This window comes from Lynx rufus, unplaced genomic scaffold (genome assembly GCF_022079265.1).
Source record: "Lynx rufus isolate CCGP_SWC_20201006 ecotype Redwood Valley unplaced genomic scaffold, mLynRuf1.p SCAF_10, whole genome shotgun sequence".
In the NCBI taxonomy this organism is placed as follows: Eukaryota; Metazoa; Chordata; class Mammalia; order Carnivora; family Felidae; genus Lynx; species Lynx rufus.
This window is the reverse complement of record NW_025814824.1, coordinates 25307304-25325734: the sequence shown is the minus strand read 5'-3', so window position 1 is coordinate 25325734 and position 18431 is coordinate 25307304. Positions and strand designations below refer to the sequence as shown.

Genomic DNA, 18431 nt, shown 5'->3' with positions numbered 1-18431 from the left:
ATGGTTTAGAAACTGAAAGGAATAAATAAATAAATAAATAAATAAATAAATAAATAAATAATTTTAAACACCTCTGTCCATCTGTATTCACTGCAACACCCACTGTGGACCTATAGTTGTTCAAACAGCATGGAAAGTTTAGGATGGAACCCCAGGCTCAAGGATCTGCCATTCAGAGCATCTCAAGCCAGAATGGAGTACACCCAGCAACTAACACTAACAAGAGAAATTACATGGCATGCTGTAAGCTGCTTACAAATACTCATACACAACACCACAATATTGTCACCCATTCAGTGGAGTGACAAGCTTGCATTTAGAACACAATATTCATTGTAGTTCAGTGTACTAAGATATCTAGTAATCTATACTAATGTATCTAGTAATCTGAATTGCTAAGTAGATGGTCAAAAACAACAGGCCAAGAAGTAATTATGGACCGACCCTATGACTCCAATTTGACAAGAAGCAATAAAACAAAGCAAAGCAATGTCTTAAGGATTATTTTTCTAGCTCCAATCAACACCCACAACACCCCCATCGTTTCTGTTGGAAATCCTCAAATGATAGACATTGTTCTTCCTGAAAACGTTAAAAAGCCAAGGCGCACACTCTACCAGAGGTAAAACAATCCATTACATGTTACAGAATACGTCCACAGGTGCCCTTCTCAACACTTACATCTACTCTGCCCCCCAAACACAACACACACACACACACACACACACACACACACACACACACCACTTCCTATTTCATCCTTGAGTTCCACAAGTTTCAGATCTCGCCACCAGGTGGCAGGAGTAATCAAGAATTAGCAGGAATTACCAAGAAGGTCCCAGAAAATGTCACGATTCTGGAAGGGATCATAAGAACACTGAATCAAAACTGTGGTATAGATGGGTAAACTGAGGCTGCAAAGCATCACACATGGAATTAGGGACCCCAAGGACCAACACCCTCTGTTACCTGTGCCCTGTATTTCCACCAACTTACACTGGGTTTTATAGCAAAACCTTGGATTGTGAGTAGCTTTTTTCGTGGGTGTTCCACAAATGAGCAAATATTTCTAATAAATTTTACCTTGATAAACGAGTGATGTCTTGCAATAAAAGTAGTATGTGATGCCAAATGTCACATGATCACAACTGAGCCAATGGTTCTTGAAATTTGCTTTGATATACAACTGCTTTGGATTACAAGCATGTTTCCAGAAAGAATTATGCTCACAAACCAAGGTTTTGCTGTACTTGTAACTTTTCAGCTTTACTTATGTATTCATTTTTATTTTAAAATTTTCAGCATCCATGAAAGTGAGAATAGTAAAATGAGTCCCTGAGTGCCCACCAGCCCACCCCAATCAGCAAGCTTTGTCATCTTTCCATACCATACCCAGAGCCCCCTACTATATTTTTTACCAAATACTCAGATGTATTATGCCATACCAGTTAATGCAACATCAAAATTTCTGTGGTTCATTCATTCAACAACTAATCATTAGCAACAGCAACTAATGATGTGTGGGAGGCACTGTGCTAAAGTAAGATATGCAGCTGTGACACAAAAAGGCACTGTGGCAACCAGGCTTTTATGCATAAATCACATGTACGCTGCAAGTTAGATTTTATCCACATTTTATACACTCTTGTATTTTAATAGGTGGAAAATGCAACACGAGTTGGAATTGTAATTTTTATAGATCCTTGGGGCCAGACAAATCTAAAGTTAATATCAAAGTCATACACTTGTTCTTCTTTCAAAGACAAGGTCACAGCCTACAGGCCAAGCAGGATACATTTCCTGAAAAGCTATGGGGACCTACCTGACATGGTTTATCTACCTTGTTGCCTTACGTGGAATGAATTACCTTATGAAGGCAAGTTGGGATGAGATGGGAGAAAGATTGGACCCCCTCAAAACAGGTAAAAGAGCAATGAGCCAGGGGGTGTCAGTCATATGTCAAAACTGCAGCTCAGGGGTAAGGACACTCCTCCAAGAAAACAGCTGACTCCCATCCAAAATGTAAAATCAAGACAGCTTGACAAAAGAAGGCATTTTCTGATTCTCATTACTAGGAGAGATTGCTTTAAGCTAAACAAAACACATTTTAGCATTTCAAAAATTTAACATCTAAGAAGAAAACTACCTGGCCTACATTTTTCTTTATTTTATAAGTTGGAAACCTGTGGTATGTGATGCCCCCTAGCCTCTTCTCTGCTTATTATAAAGTCACATGACTTAGATGGAGGCACCTGGTCCTCCTTTCTCTCTTCCTCAAGCTGGACCACATCATTCCTTCCATCAGAACAGAACAGAGATCATCTGTTTCTTTATAAGCCTGAGATTCACTGGTCCTTTCTTTTTTCAGCTGACTCATCTAAACACCTCCTCTTTGCTGTCCCATCCCTCAAAATTCTTTTGGTACCATTTTATAAAAAGAACATTTGAGTTTCTTGATTCTGAAATTGTATTTTTGCAATCTGTACTTTTTCCTTAGAATGAAGATGACTTCGATGAAAAACAGAACACATCAGGAAACAACAACTCACTAAGGTGTAGAGCTGTGCAAAACACCCAGCAGGTAGGGCGGCGATGGTTGAGTGAATCTATTACCATAGTAACTGCTGTGCAACAGGGACGGACAGCTGTGGGGACAGAATGCATGTGCTCAGCTGGCACTCGGAGGAATGAATTAACTGGTAATTAGAATGTGTAAGGCAGAGTCGTGAAGAAAACACACGTGCTCAAACAAAGAGATTTTGTGTTTGTACACCTGTCCCCAGAGTTTTCTGCTGGTGAGAGTACATAGGCTTTCTCGGACACGTCACTATTACAGATGCCAAACTCCCAACGCAAAGCAAAAAGCACTGGCTTAAACCAAAGCATCTCGATTTTAAAGTAAGTGAGGCAGATGAAGAAGGTTCTAAGACGTGGTTCTAACACTATCCATCAAGCCTCTCGAGTTCCTCAGTGATGCCTAAGCTTACAGCAGGCTGAGACACTCTGTCGCAAGGCTACTTTTATTTCTTTTATATATTGAATTCTGGGTAGGCTCTCATTTGGAGAAAGGCTTCTGTTGCTAAAAATCAAGCAGATTATTCACGTAGATCATCCTTTTTTGGGTAATTCTGGGTGCCTAATATCAAGCCATCTATTGGAGGGAGTTACTCTCATGATAAAAAGAATAACTTGTTTAAAGTAGAATATGTGGGAAATTATTGCGGCAAAATTTGGAAGACAGAAAAAGTGACCTGTATAATTCCAGGAAAAAATCAGTGCCTAACATCTTAAAATGTGGCCTTTTAGTGCAAATATACACTGCCATGCACATGTCACTTATATTGGGATCATGCTATCCATATTCTTACTGTCTATTTTACTTAATATATTATAAAAAAGTGTCCATTTCCGTATTTATGCAACAAAACAAGAGAAAACAATACTTCTGTCCATATAAAACCTGCACATAGAAGTTTATAGTAACATTATTCATAATTGCCAAAACTTGGAAGCAGTCAAGATGTTCTTCAGCAGGTGAATAGATAAATGAACTGTGGTTCATCCAGACAATGGAATATTCTTCAGCACTAAAAAGATATGATAAACCCCCAAGCCATCAAAAGACATGGAGGAACATTAAATATGTATTACTCATTAAAAGAGGCAGTCTGAAATGACTACATACTGTATGATCCCAAATATATGACAAAGGAAAAGGGAAGACTGTGGAGACAGTAAAAAGACCAGTGTTTACCAAGAGGAGAGGGTGGGATACATGGGCAAAGCACAGAGGATTTGGGGGGCAGTGAAACTACTCTATGTGATACTATTATGGTGGATACATGTCATTAAGCATTTGTCCAAACCCATAAGATGGACAACACCAAGAGGGATCCCTAATGTAAACCATACACTTTGGGTGATAATGTGTCACTGTAGGTTCATCAACTGCAACAAGAGGCGGTGATCATGGGGGAGGCTATGCATGAGTGGGGGCACAGGTGTATGGGGAATTTCTCCTTATCATTCAATTTTGCTGTGAACCTGAAACTGCTCTTTAAAAAAAATGAAGTCTTTTTTTATTGTTTCACAAAACAATCAAAAACAAAAAAAATTAGATAATTTACTGTTATACACAAGAACATAAAGACTGAGGAGGATCCGCCACATTGGGCACCAATGGTCCTTGGGTGATCTTGGCAGAGGCCATCTCAATAGAAGCCTGATCACAATGGACTGAGTAGGATGTGAGGGTCACTAAAAGTAAAGGCAACTCTCTCCAGCAGTTTGGCTGTGAAGAGAAGGAGGGAGGGTAGATGTCCTGTGACTATGGGGTCAAGAAGATTTTGTTGTTGTTTTCAGTTTGTTTTAAAGATGAGGATGGGTGCTCACTGTGGCAGCACACATATAAAATTGGAATGACAGGAAGAAGACCGGCAGGCCCCTGCACAAGGATGACATGCAAATTCATGAAGCTCCCATATTTTTAACACACACAAACACACACACACACACACAAATCCCACACAAAAAAAAACAACTAAAAAATGGGCAGAAGACATGAACAGACATTTCTCTGAAGACACAGATGGCCAATGAACATATGAAAAGACACTCAACATCACTCACCATCAGGGAAATGCAAATAAAACCACAATGAGATATCACCTCACACCTGTCAGAATGGCTAAAATTAAAAACACAAAAAACAACAAATGTTGGCGAGGATGTGGAGAAAAAGGAACCCTCATGCACTGTTGGTAGGAATGGAAACTGGTGCAGCCACTCTGGAAAACAGTATGGAGCCTCCTCAAACACTTAAAAATAGAATTACCATATGATCCAGTAATTACACTACTGGGTATTTGCCCAAAGAATATGAAAACGCTAAATCAAAGGGATACATACACCTCTATGTTTATTGCAGCATTATTTACAAAGCCAAACTATGGAAGCAGCCCCCGTGTCCACTGATAGAAGAATGGTTGAAGAAGAGGTGAGATAGATAGATACACAGATACATAGATAGATAATGGAATATTACTCAGCCATAAAAAGAATGAAATCTTGTCATTCGCAGCAACATGGATGGATCTAGAGCGTATAATGCCAACTGAAATAAGTCAGCCAGAGAAAGACAAATACCATATGATTTCACTCATATGTGAAATTTAGCAAGCAAAAGAAATGAACAAAGAAAAAAAGAGACAAGCCAAAAAACATGCTCTTAACTATAGAGAACTGGTAGTTACCAGAGGGGAGGTGGGTGAGGCATGGGTGAAATAGGTGAAGGGAATTAAGACTACACTTATCATGATGAGCACTGGAATTGTTGAATCACTATATTATACACCTGAAATTAATATAACACTGTGTGTTAATTATACTGGAATTACGATTTTTGAAAAAGAAAAAATCTTTACCAATCTGATAGGTAAACATTAATTAAACAAGCAAATAAAGATGGGAATGGGTGTGGGAATAAAAGAGAATAGTTAATGCCAGGCATTCCATTGATAGTAGGTAACTTGAGACAATTTCACTGTAAGAAAATAATAATCATGATTAATTAAGTCAAATAATTGTCAAACTTTAACTACTGGCTAAGCTAGGTGTTAGATGGGAATGAAATGAATAAGGCTTATCTCTACCCCTATCCTCAGCAGCTGCAGCTTGGACCCCACTGGTCTCTCCTTCTGTTATCCTTCACCAGAAAATGAAGTTAGTCTAAATGTAAAGTATAATGGAGTTTGGCAGCAAAGGACTCTATGATCTTTGAGAATCCTTTCAGCTCAGAGATATGCTTGTGACTTATTTCGAGGAATTCTCTTACAGTCCAGATCAATCAATGGCCACCTGGGCTATGACAGAAAATAAAAGCTGAGATATGACTTTATCTGTCTTACAGCACATTCAAACCACTCTGCATTTGCATACTTCTTTGCCACTTTCCCTCACCATTGCTTACGGTAGCTGGACCTATTTGAGATATTATTGCAAAGTGGTGGAAGGCAGGAAATCCTCTATGCTATCCTGAGAACAGGACGGGTCATGGATATTTAAAAGTTCAAACGTGGGGGGCGGGGGTGGCACCGGGTGGTTCAGTCGGTTAAGTGTCCAACTTTGGCTCTGGTCATGATCTTGCAGCTCGTGAGTTCAAGCCCCATGTCGGGCTCTGTGCTGGCAACTCGGAGCCTGGAGCCTGCTTTGGATTCTGTGTCTCCCTCTCTTTCTCTCTCTCTCTCTGCCCTTCCCCCACTCGCACTCTGTCTCTCTCTCTCTGTTTCTCAAAAATAAATAAACATTGAAAAAAAAATTTTTTGAGTTCAAACAGTATCTAGAAAGATAGCCCAGGTATATACTTCATTAATTAGAGCAAGGGTTAGCTAACAAAGGGAAATACTTCCCTTTAGCCCAACTGACAGGACCCTAGTTCCCAAGGGAAAGTTAATCAGCTCTTGATGATACTAGGCTAGTGGTCACATCTGCAGGCCAAGCTTTGGGCTGTCAGGAAAATAAAGCCAGCCTTGGTCTCAGTCCTTTGGGAAACAGGGTTGACAGAGTTTAAAAGGAGATTTATACAGCCTCTGATATAAACTTCATTTAGCACTTGCCTGAGAACAGAGCAGGGGTTGAATGATTACAGTAGAGAAAGGAGCAAAAAGCATAGATATGAACCTATTCCCTAAAGGAAAGAAGAAAATACCAACAGCTCCTTTGGAAGAAAAAGGAGAGAGAAGTGTGATCCTGTAGGTTTTGTGTAAAGGGAAAAATGCGCAAGTAGATAATAGGAGCTATCTTCTTGCATAATAATTTTAAAAGACCTTTAGAAAGTCCTTTGCCAATGAAAAAGAATGAAATCATGCCATTTGCAGCAACGTGAATGGAACTGGAAGATATTATGCTGAGTGAAATAAGTCAGAGAAAGACAGATATATGTTTTCACTCATGTGGATCTTGAGAAATTTAACAGAAGACCATGGGGGAAGGGAAAGGAAAAAAATAGTTACAAACAGAGAGGGAGGGAGGCAAACCATAAGAGACTCTTAAATACAGAGAACAGACTGAGTGTTGATAGGGCTGGGGGGTTGGGGGATAGGGGAAAATGGGTGATGGGCATTGAGGAGGGCACTTGTTGGGTTGAACACTAGGTGTTGTTATGGAAGCGATGAACCATGGGAATCTACCCAAAACCAAGAGCACACTTTACACACTGTATGTTAGCCAATTTGACAACAAATTATATTAAAATAAATAAATATTTAAAAATGAAAAAAATAAAATAAAATGCAGTCCATAAAAAAAGTCCTTTGCCAAAATTCTAAGCAAAAAGAGATCAGGGTTCATTATGCCCAGAATTCTCATTATTCCATCTCTGCTGCAATGTTTGATTTCCAGGACGAAGAGCAGGTCACCATTGAGCAGGATTCTTTAAGAAACAAAGAAGATGTGGAGGATGATCCAGAGGCACATCAAAAAGGGTACAGGTTTAAAAAAAATAAAAAAAATAAATAAAAAAAATAAAAAAAAAAGGGTACAGGTTTAAACGGAGAAATAACCATACTGACCTCCTTTTTGGTTTTGCCACTTTGTTTTATCTTCATCTAATTTTAAACATTTATTATTATTTATTGGATATTACCACCACTACCACCCATTTCCCTTCCCCACTACCCGCCCAACACCATTTCCAGAAAAATTAATGGATCTCTATGATAATCACCATGGTAAATTCAAACTGCTAATGTCCTGGGAACCCAATATCTAGGACAGTCTTCTAATTAAAGGCATAAATTACTAACTAATTGCTCCAGTCCATGCAAAAGTAGTTAATTCATCTTCTCAGTGTCAATCAATAAGCAATTGATTTCTCAAAACCCAATCCACATTAAGTCCCAACAAACTTGCTCTGACTGTAGTATCCTGAAGGTATTCCAAGTTCTTACTGCCCATGAGGTAAGAGAGGCAAATTATTTTTATTTTTTTGACCAGGAAAATGAAGCTCAGAAAAGTGACTTACTCAAGGTTAGCTAGAAAGGAACAAAGATAACTTAATGTCAGCTTCTGATTCCTAGCCCAAGATTGTCTGGTACTCTGTCATAACACTCAAGTATTTATCAAGTTTCTAAATTCCTATTTAAATTTTGTTTAAATTTCTATGTCTCTGAGGAACTTTATTTTTATGCATCAGAAGATATCTCTGGAGTTGGTCAGAATTAAGATTAAAAGCTCTTGTCACATTTACATCATCAAAAATATTTACTACCTCAGAAACCTGAGCTTTGTTCCATCTTTCATTATGCTTTACGGACCTCTGACTCCAGGGGCTGAGTAATTCTCTTGGGTGGTCAGGTTTCACTACTGTTATGGGATGGAAGCAATCACCAAGAGGCTGGGAGTTGCCTAGCCATGATAACCAAATGGCCGAAGCCTCTATTTCTAGCTACTTTATTTTATGCAGTGTGAGCTGTCATGGACCACACATATTCCCTGCAATTAAAGAATCTGATCAATCCAACCCAAAGTATACGAATGTGTCCAATGAAATGTCGCCCTCCACTGCTGCCACTTTGAAACACTATCAGAAACTGAAGATGATGCATCATCAACCTTTCCTAAATTAGACGATGAAAATTTAGTCTTTACTGAACTTTGATTCCATCAATATCTTCTGGATCAGTGTTTCCAATTCTCAGTACATGTATTCACACACATACACAACACCAAAGTTTTCATGAAATAAGACATCATTACTGTGAGTGATATGCTCTTATCAGTCCTATTCTTTCTTATTAAAGATGGGTGTCAGGGCATCTGGGTAGCTCAGTCAGTTAAGCGTCTGACTCTTGATCTCTGCTCAGGTCATGATCTCATGACTCATGGATTCAAGCCCTGTGTTGGGCTCTGCACTGTCAGTGTGGAGAATCCTTGCTTGGTATTCTCTCTCTCTCTCACTCTCGCTCTCCCTCCGCCCTCCCCTCTCTGCCCCTGCTCCTCCCTTTCTCTCTCAAAATAAATAAATAAACTTTAAAAAATAATAAAAGCTGTACATCTATTTAAAAAATAAAATAAGGGGCACTTGGGTGGCTCAGTTGGTTAAGCGGCCGACTTCGGCTCAGGTCATGATCTCACAGTCCGTGAGTTCGAGCCCCGTGTCAGGCTCTGTGCTGACAGCTCAGAGCCTGGAGCCTGTTTCAGATTCTGTGTCTCCCTCTCTCTCTGCCCCTCCCCTGTTCATGCTCTGTCTCTCTCTGTCTCAAAAATAAATAAATATTTTAAAAAATTTAAAAAAAATTTTTAAATAAAAAATAAAATAAAATAAAGATGAGTGTCACACACTGTGCCTTCTCAACCCACTAATGGGTCCTAACCCACAGCTGTAGCATACTATTCCAAATAAGCAACACACACTCCCACTTCATTTATTCCCACAGGGAATATGTGTGGTCCATGACAGCTCACACTGCATAAAATAAAGTAGCTATGCAACAAATGCCCATCAAGCACACTAATGTCCAAGGTCCTAGTGCCATTGGGCTCACATCTGCTCTCCAGGAAGTTAGCCAGTCAAGCCTTTATCACAAAATGAAATCAAAGGAGACAGTAGGAGTAAAGCACAGAGGAATGACTCTGTTCAAGGAGATGCAAGAAGGTGTTGTAGGAGCAAGGGGCTTGGGCTGTGCCCTGAAACTTGCACAGGGGCCGAGACTTGGACATGGACGCACAGCTGCTGCAAAATGGACAAGTGGAGGCATTAGCAAGTGAGTCCTTTGGAATCCCAGAGATGAGGAATCTCCTACATAGGACTAGAAGTGACCTAGAAGTGGCAATGATTGTGTGAATAAGTTCCTTCCTCCATCGGGAGAAGAGGTCTCTGTTAGAAGGGGCAGTGAGAAAAGGGGCAAATGTATGGAAGCCAGACCTCAGGGGAGGCACGGAGGGAACCAGGAAAACCCTGGGAGAAGCAGAGCATGGTCATTGTGGGTATGGGCCTGGGCCCCTCCAAAGTCACTTGCTGATGGCCACCATCCCCCCAGCACAAGTGCCCAGATCCACATATTGCTCACTCACTACCCACCACCCCCTAACAAAGCTCTGTACAGGAACAAAGATGTGCCAACAATGCCAGAACTTTTGAGAAAGCTACCTTACAACTTGCTGGCTAATAGCTCTGAAATCCACAAAATCCTCCTTTATATTTCAAGCACCCAGTGAAATCTGTCAGTCTCCCACTAAAAAACATGGTGAGCCAGGACAGGGAACCACCAACTTACTCAAACTTTGTGAGGCCAAAAGGGATGAAAATTCCTTAAATCAACGTTTCATATCCGTGGCTTAAAAGCTATCAGAGGCCCACATAGTCCCGTGAGAAACAGTCTTGTCCTACCATTTATTTCCAGCTTTTGGTTAGTTATCCATCTCCCCTGCTCTGTTTTCAGAAGCATGTTTTCTGCATCTCTGTAAGCCCTCAGGGCTTGGCACATCCACACAGCAAACATTGATCCAAGCTATGGCTGATTATAGTCTAAAAGGAGATGAGTATCCCATTTCTATTTTGTAGGACATCCACTTCATCCATCTGTTCATTTGCTTGCTTGATTTACAAAGCCTCATCTAGCTTAGTATGTCAGTTTATTTCATGTTTTTGATGTTACCTTCTGCCTGCCTTTTTGCTCTTGTGTTGTTACAGGTATCTGGAAAGGAAGTATGATACAGTTTGTGATTTTTATAAGAAACACAAAACCACCCTTCAGTACATCCTCTGGGGCATCTTAATAGTAGGTAAATAACAAAAGGGGGGTGGATGCCAGTGTCTTTGTTTGAGAATATTCCAAATAGTAGCTTTCTATAGAAAAAAAATAAATCTTTCTGTTCCCCTGGACCTTGGTGAATCCAGAGAAGTTAATCCAGAAGCTCCTGAGTGGTGGGTCTCAACTGTGGTTGCCTATGCAGATTGTTTCCCTGTTTGGTTTATGTAGCTAGCATCTAAATAGATTCCCTACTCTTACAGCCTTGGTTACTGTGATATGGATTTAAGGGCTAGTTCATGCAAATCCAGGTAACTAGAAAACATGCTGATAAACACAAGATGGGGACCTAATCACAGGGGACAATATAAGCAATTAATACTTCATGCAAATGCAATGTGAGCAGGAGCCTAGGGTCATGCAGGTCACCCCTCCTGCCTGAAAGCAAGACCACACTATCTTCATAGATGAGCAGGTCCCCTATTTTTACTCCCTCCAAAGCAAAGAGTTCTGCAGCCCATTTTGAATAACACCCCTGTCTATAAAATGTGAACCATTGCACCCAAGTCCATAGATGTTAACCCAAGACTCTTGCACCTCCAAGGTCAGTGGCTTCATTGGTGCTCAGATATCTGAAACAAGGAAAAGCAGGGTTTAAAGCTTCCTCTACACTGGGCCAGGTAGTATTTTAGGCTTTTCAGGCCATGCGGTGAAAGCCACACAACTCTGTCCTTCTAAAACAAAAGTAAACAGACAGGCGTGATGGTGTTTCCATGCAATTTTATTTGTAGATTCAGACACAAGTATACAAATACAACTGTACTTGCAACCTACAAAGATAAGTGGTGGGCCCGATTTAACCTGCAGACCATGTTGGCTGACCTTTCTAGGACACCCTGTTCTTATCCTAGAATCTCCTCTTGAAAAGCAGCCACCTTGGTAATTATCCCTCACCCCTTTCTTTAGAGATTCTTTGGAACTCAGAGATGGTTGGAAGGCCTATTTTCCCACTGAAGCATAGGCCAAATCTGAGCTGCAAACCAGGAGAATCAATACCTTTTTGCCAGTGGTTGCTTCAACACCTAGCCTTTCTCTGATAGAAACTCCCCTGCTGAGTCTGAATCCCCAAAAATAGGAGTTAGTACTGAGAGGCCCAACAATCAAGCATCAAGATTCAAGAACTTGAGGTTCTATGAGAAAACAGACCTAGCACTCTGTCCTTCCTGCATTCATGGTGAGACTGTTAGGGAATTACTGTGAAAAAAACAAAATCCTAAAAATATATAGTACAGATAATTACATGAGTCAATAGCCCTATCAAGAGCAATCCTGCATTCAATGGTTTCTTGATTGAACCTCCCCTTGGCTGAGCCCCATCAGTGCTAGAGGCTGGTCTGCACCTGGTGTTGGTGATGCCCCCTGTCTGTGCTTGCTTTCTCGACAGGTTACCTGGCAATGGTGATTGCAGCTTGTGCGCTGAACTTTCATAGAGCCCTTCCCCTTTTCGTGATCACCGTGGCTGTCATCTTCTTTGTTGTCTGGGATTACTTTATGGCCAAATATGAGCATCGAATCAATGAGTGCCTATCTCCTGGCAAAAGGCTCCTAAACAGCCATTGGTTCTGGATGAAGTGGTAAACTCACTCCGTTCCCTTGTTGCATTTGAGAGAAATGTTAGTCTTTTCCAACACTGTTTCCAAAAACGTGTTCTGAAATTGGTCCCTCATTTATAGGCTATTGAAACTAGAAATAACCTGGGGAATAATCTGCTATAATACCTTCATTTTACAAACAGGAAATCAAAGCCTAGATAGGGCAATGACTCGTTCAAGATATGTTCAAATGTCCCTGCAAACTGCTTTAATTACAAGTGCCACTAAATGATAAAATATTGTCCAAAAGAAAGGACAGTCCTTACTTGGGGAGGTAGCTTTCTGATCTGGTCCTGAAGCTGGCCTCTTTGAAAGTAAGAGCCTGTGAATATAAAAGTTGACTCTTTCCTGTAAGACCCCCTATCCATATCCGATGAGTGACCGCTCAGGACTTTTCTTTCAGCCTTTTTCTATGGGACCTCCTCTTCCTCCAGGTGACCCTAGTGGATTAGACACAAGACAGATTCTCCCCAGAATGGCTCTCAAGGGATGTACCTGGAAAGTTCACATATCCTTGACCTAACAACGTAGGACTGTTCAATCCCAACACAGCACACTTTCTGGCTCTGCCATCCAAGCTGTGAGTCAAACTTGTCATGCCCACTAGATCCGCCAAGGAGTCATAACCCTTCCTAAAGTCCAACTTATTCTGTGAGGTTCAGCTGAAGTCCTCCAACTTCAGAGAGCACATTTCAAGTTCTCCCCTAAAGGGCAGAAGGTTACATCTCTCCCATCTCCCAAAATGGACATGAGAACTCACAGAAGATCTCCCAAAGAAACCACTAGACTTCCCTCTCTAAACACCCTTTCTCATCTCTGACCCCTTTGTATGATCTTGAACGAATGAAGAGCCCAAGAGTTTTGGAATGTGCTTAATCCAGTGCTTAATTTTTGGCTATCTGCCTTGATAGCCACAACCAAAGAGGGTTTGTGCCATGTCTAGAAGCATAACTTCCTGGTGCCAGGGTGTTACTCTTAATAAATTTTTTGTTTAATAGTTTAAGTCTGATCTTAAGATTTTCAAGTTAGCAGAGCAAACGATGCTGATGCCCCCTTTCCAATTTTCTTAGGGTGATTTGGAGCTTACTGATTCTGGGTGTTATATTCTGGCTCATCTTGGACACCGCCAACCTGGGTCAACAGCAGCTGGTGTCCTTTGGTGGGCTCATAATGTACATTATCCTGGTATTTATATTTTCCAAGCACCCAACCAAAGTAAGTATGAAATCAATCTTTTTCAGCTTTTTCCCTCTTTTTTTCCCTCATGTCTAAATTGCTCAAAATAATGAGTGTGAGAGAATTTCACTGTTATTCAATATTAGTCTTACCTTGTTATGCTCTTTTAAGTGGCTAGGGCACCTTCCTTCCTGAACTTGCTTAGTACTAGTACTCTCTCATTTTTAATTCTCAGTAATTTTCCAGTTACACCACCAGTGAGGTGTTCTCTCCTGTCAAGTCTAATTTCTACTCGTGTCCTCCACCTCCCTCCATCAAACATGCTAAGAAAATTCATCTGTTTTGATCCCGATCTCCCCGGACCAGTAAATAATCTAATATTCTACCATTGGATTCTGTAGTTTATCATATTTCCACTTGCAATTTAGGTTATTTTACTGCAAAAATCTGTCCTTAAACAGACCAGATTTGTTCCCACTGAATTCAATCCCTATCCTCATTCTGACAGCCTGTAACCCGTTAAATGGGCAAGAATTTGGAGATATCCAGGCTTTCACACATGACTCAGAATGGCAAACTCCGGAAGACTTTACTGGCTGAAAGGTTGGCCTGAGAAGAAGGTCACGTAATAAGATCCAAAGTCCTTGCCCTGCTAGGGTCAGCATCGCCGCTGATTGGTCTGCCTCCAGTTCTTCAGTTCTCGGCAGCCCACTCGTCTCTGCACCAAAAATGAAGGCAGATGATTGTCCATTACTGCTGTACTCCCTGGGTCTGCATTAGAGTTAATTGGTTCCTTTTACAGTGAAATGAGAGCCCCTCAACAGGGAGGAATTTCACTTAATTCACTTACAAATTGTCAGATGAACAAACCTTGGGCACACAGAGAAGTCATGCTCTGCCTTTCCATTTTCCAGACAGGAGAAATAATTATATGTCTCTCACATTTATAGCACAACTAAGAGGGCCAGATCCTTTCTTCCTCCTTTGATTGTCCTTCTAAGACTACTCTTTGTGTCTAAGTCATTTTGTCGTGATATAATGATAATTGCATACCTTCCGGAGACTGAAGTCTTCGAACTCAGGATTGGGATGATGGAATGCAGCGCCAAGATCTGGGGACATGATTCTCTGCTCACAAGTGCTTTGGCCTCTCAAAGATGGATCACAGGCCATGTGTGAGAAGCTTCCGAGGAAATAGTAATCCTCTGGGTGTTTATGCTGAGCTTAGCCATTCATTTTCTAGTGACACCTATCTCTTCATCTTTCTGCATAGGTTTACTGGAGGCCTGTCTTTTGGGGAATTGGGTTACAGTTTCTTCTTGGGCTCTTAATCCTAAGGACTGAACCTGGATTTATGGCTTTCGATTGGTTGGGTAAACAAGTTCAAGTAAGTTGGGTTTAAATGAACACCTTGCTTGTAAATTCTTTTTTAACATTTGGATATAATCCTCAAGACATGTCAGAAATAGGTTTATTTGTCTGCATTAGTTGACCCACATTTTTGTGTAGAATATGTTAATCTGTCTAGTTTATTAATATTACAGTTGTCCCTCGCCCAATCATCCACTACATCACTCCCCATCCTGATTGCCCCTTCATCCTGGCCCAGGGGTGTCACACTTCTAAGATGGTTCCACAAATAGAGAAACAAGCTTTCTTTGCATGGAGTGATAGCTAGTGCCACCTATGTCCCATCTATGACTTGCTGGAACAAATTGCCACACCTGGTTCCTTTGAGTATCCTGGAGTCACATTAAATGTCACAAGTGACAGGAAATCTGTATTCAGGTATAGTTCAAAAATACACTTCCTAGGACACCTGGGTGGCTCAGTCACGTAAGCATCCGACTCTAGGTTTCGGCTCAGGTCATGATCTCACAGTTCATGAGTTTGAGCCCCGCGTCAGGCTCTATCTCAACAACACAGAGCCTGCTTGGGATTCTGTCTCCCTCTCTCTCTCTGCCCCCCACCCTGCTGGCTCGCTCTCTCTCTCTCTCTCTCTCTCTCTCTCTCTCAAAAACAAATATATAAACATTTTATTTTTTTTAATTTTTTTAATGTTTATTTATTTTTGAGACAGAAAGAGACAGACCGTGAGCAGGGGAGGGGCAGAGAGAGAGGAAGACAGAATCCAAAGCAGGCTGTAGGCTCTGCGCTGTCAGCACAGAGCCCAATGTGGGGCTCGAACCCATGAACTGCGAGATCATGACCGGAGCCAAAGTCAGATGCTTAACCGACTGAGCCATCCAGGCGCCCCTTTTACTTTATTTTATTTTTTAAACATTAAAAAAAAATACACTTCCATGCCATCCACTGGAGGGGGAGAAAGGTTGTAAAAATTTACTTTCCACCTCTATCCAGCAAGTTTGCTGGGCTCCCCTTCTGCAGAGCCTGGGAGGTCCTGTGGACTGTAACCACCAGTTTCATGGTTGTAATGATCATGTGCCCTTTTCCTTTCTTTAACTCAGACCTTCTTGGAGTATACTAATGCTGGGGCTGAATTTGTCTTTGGTGAGACATATGCAGACCACTTCTTTGCATTTAAGGTAAAGCTAAACCCCTTTTCTAAGTATTACTTCCTTGTCAGTAGCTTCTCAATCTTTGCAGATGTTCCAATAGAATCTGACCCGAAACCAGATATATACCTGCTGGGCATGTCCTACATGGATAGCACATCACCACCTTTTTCAATTTATCTGATTTTATCTGAAGTCAGTGGATTGTAAACATTTTACTTTGTTACTATAGCACTGAGGGAAACATCTAGAAATATACAAAAACCTTTGAGGGGGCTCATAGCATTGCCTGAGATACTTTTGAGAAATCATATGGGGTAACAGCATCTGAAGCATCAGGGAAAAGAACATTTGGTACCTGGCAATGAACAGGCATATGGCCACTGATAGCTTCCAGGCCAGGGATCAGAGACAGCCTTGTGCTCCGGAACCCCGTTTCCCAAAAAGAGACAGTTGCTCACTCATATCAACCTCTGTTCTTCCAGAGCCATCTCCGTGCTAAACCTTTTGTGTCTTTCCTTCAGTACTGCAAGCCTGGAGGCTGGGCCTTCTCCCAACCAAAGGAGGGACATTATTCTCCAAGGGAAAGGCAACCTGGCCTGCCAGTGCTCCCACAAGCCCCAGGAATCTCACTGTCCCTAGCGAAGCCCCTACAAATACTTGTTGATGAGTCAGAAAGATAAATTTGGCTTTGCCTTCAGCATTCTTTGTTGTGGTGTTATTGTTCCTACACATCTAAATTGTTTTCTCACTTAGGGTCTCTAAGTTTACCTCCAAACTACCCCATCTTCAGTTAGGCCAACTTTTATGCTGAATCTTTTTTTTAATTGCTGAGTTTTGTTTTTTTTAAATGCTGATTTGACACTTTGGTTGCTAAGATGACAAAGCCATCTCCCAAAGACCAAGTGTTTACAAACTGAGACAGAAATATGCTCATATCATGAATTGAACCCAGAATTGGAAAAAGAAAGTCACAAGGAAGGCATACCTTGATGCCCAGACTACACCAGTGTCTTTAGACTTTACCTACCCACCCATGCACCCACCACCTCCCTCTCCCCCAGAGAGGTGGCCTCTGTCCTCCCAGCCAAAGCAGAATCCCTGTGGGAACATTCAAAAGATAAGCTCCTTGAATTCCCCGAAGCTTTCAGGAAGGCACTGCTTGCCCATTAAAGCCAATAAAAGCACAGAAGTGACTGAGCTCTGCATAATGGCACAAAATGTCTTTTGATATATATTATTAATAAATTTTTCTAGATCAGATCCTGTACAAATTGTCCTCAGTCATTCTGTGCCTTTGGTGGCAGTATGTCCCTGGCCATTTAGCTGGGGAACAGAGGAGAAGGGTTACAGAGGGGTAGGAGTGTGGGGGGACCCAGCCCACAGCTCTGTGTGTTCTCTGCAGGGTGGAAACTGCTCACTGTAGAAACAGGCTATCTTGAAGGCACCCAAAGAGCTTCAGGGAAATAGGGTTCAGAAAAAGACGCTTGTGATATCATGCAATAAACAATTTCCAAAGTTTATTTTTTAGCGGTTCAAAAACTCCATGAGTACAATAATTATTCTCTTCAGAGCTAAGTGAATGAATGCTTACCCTACGGGAGGCAGTTTGGGTAAGCACCCACCATGCTGTATCTGGTCTGTGCAACTTCTACAAATAAAGATCTGAGGCTGCTCACACTCTGTTTCGACCAGGATTCTCTGCTAATGAGGCTATTTAATATCAGAACTTCAAGAATATCTGCCAGTGGCCCTCAGTGTGTGGATCTAGTTATTACAAACTACCCCTTCATCGAACTTCATTCCTTCTCTGAGAAACTGAAGTAACAGCAGCTCATCATTGCCAAGAAACAAACAAACAAGCTTCCTATAAAATATCCTCAAGCTGATCCAGAGCAAATTCAAATAAAAGATTGTAGATGGGGAAGCTGCCTGAGAAAAGTGTCATTTAGTTCAAGAGGAGTGAACTAAATGTGTCATTTAGTTCATTCAAGTGTCATTTAGTTCATTTAGTCAAAAGTTCAAGAGGAGTTTCTAGTAGTTTTATGATGTTTCCAGGTGGGGCAGGGTTGGGGAGAGGGAGGCAGAAAAGAGACCTGATCTGAAACTTAACTAACACAACTGAGGCAACATCAACCCTGGATTGCTCTCAAACCCCCATCTCACCCCCAGGTCCTGCCAATCGTGGTTTTCTTCAGCACGGTCATGTCCATGCTCTACTACCTCGGGTTGATGCAGTGGATCATTAGAAAGGTACTGGGTCTTGAAGGGACTGGCTTCTTCTTTCAGGGACAAAGTCTTAGATGCCTTTTATCCAGGATTTTCCAAAGTGCCTTTCT

The 18431-nt window shown here is 41.3% G+C and overlaps 1 protein-coding gene and 1 non-coding gene across 2 annotated transcripts in view; both read left to right on the top strand.

Annotated features, from left to right (window-relative positions):
- Positions 1–18431, top strand: part of SLC28A3 (solute carrier family 28 member 3) — a 54329-nt gene that overhangs the window by 19598 nt on the left and 16300 nt on the right. Inside the window, exons 2-9 of the mRNA XM_047097600.1 lie at positions 2498–2581; positions 7399–7481; positions 10691–10782; positions 12193–12382; positions 13471–13615; positions 14850–14963; positions 16045–16122; positions 18265–18345. Coding sequence (XP_046953556.1) covers positions 2498–2581; positions 7399–7481; positions 10691–10782; positions 12193–12382; positions 13471–13615; positions 14850–14963; positions 16045–16122; positions 18265–18345 — 867 coding nt within the window. The remainder of the gene's footprint in view (positions 1–2497; positions 2582–7398; positions 7482–10690; positions 10783–12192; positions 12383–13470; positions 13616–14849; positions 14964–16044; positions 16123–18264; positions 18346–18431) is intronic.
- LOC124505303 (U6 spliceosomal RNA) lies at positions 4385–4489 on the top strand. Its single transcript, XR_006960609.1, has one exon. It is a non-coding gene; the product is annotated as a U6 spliceosomal RNA (small nuclear RNA).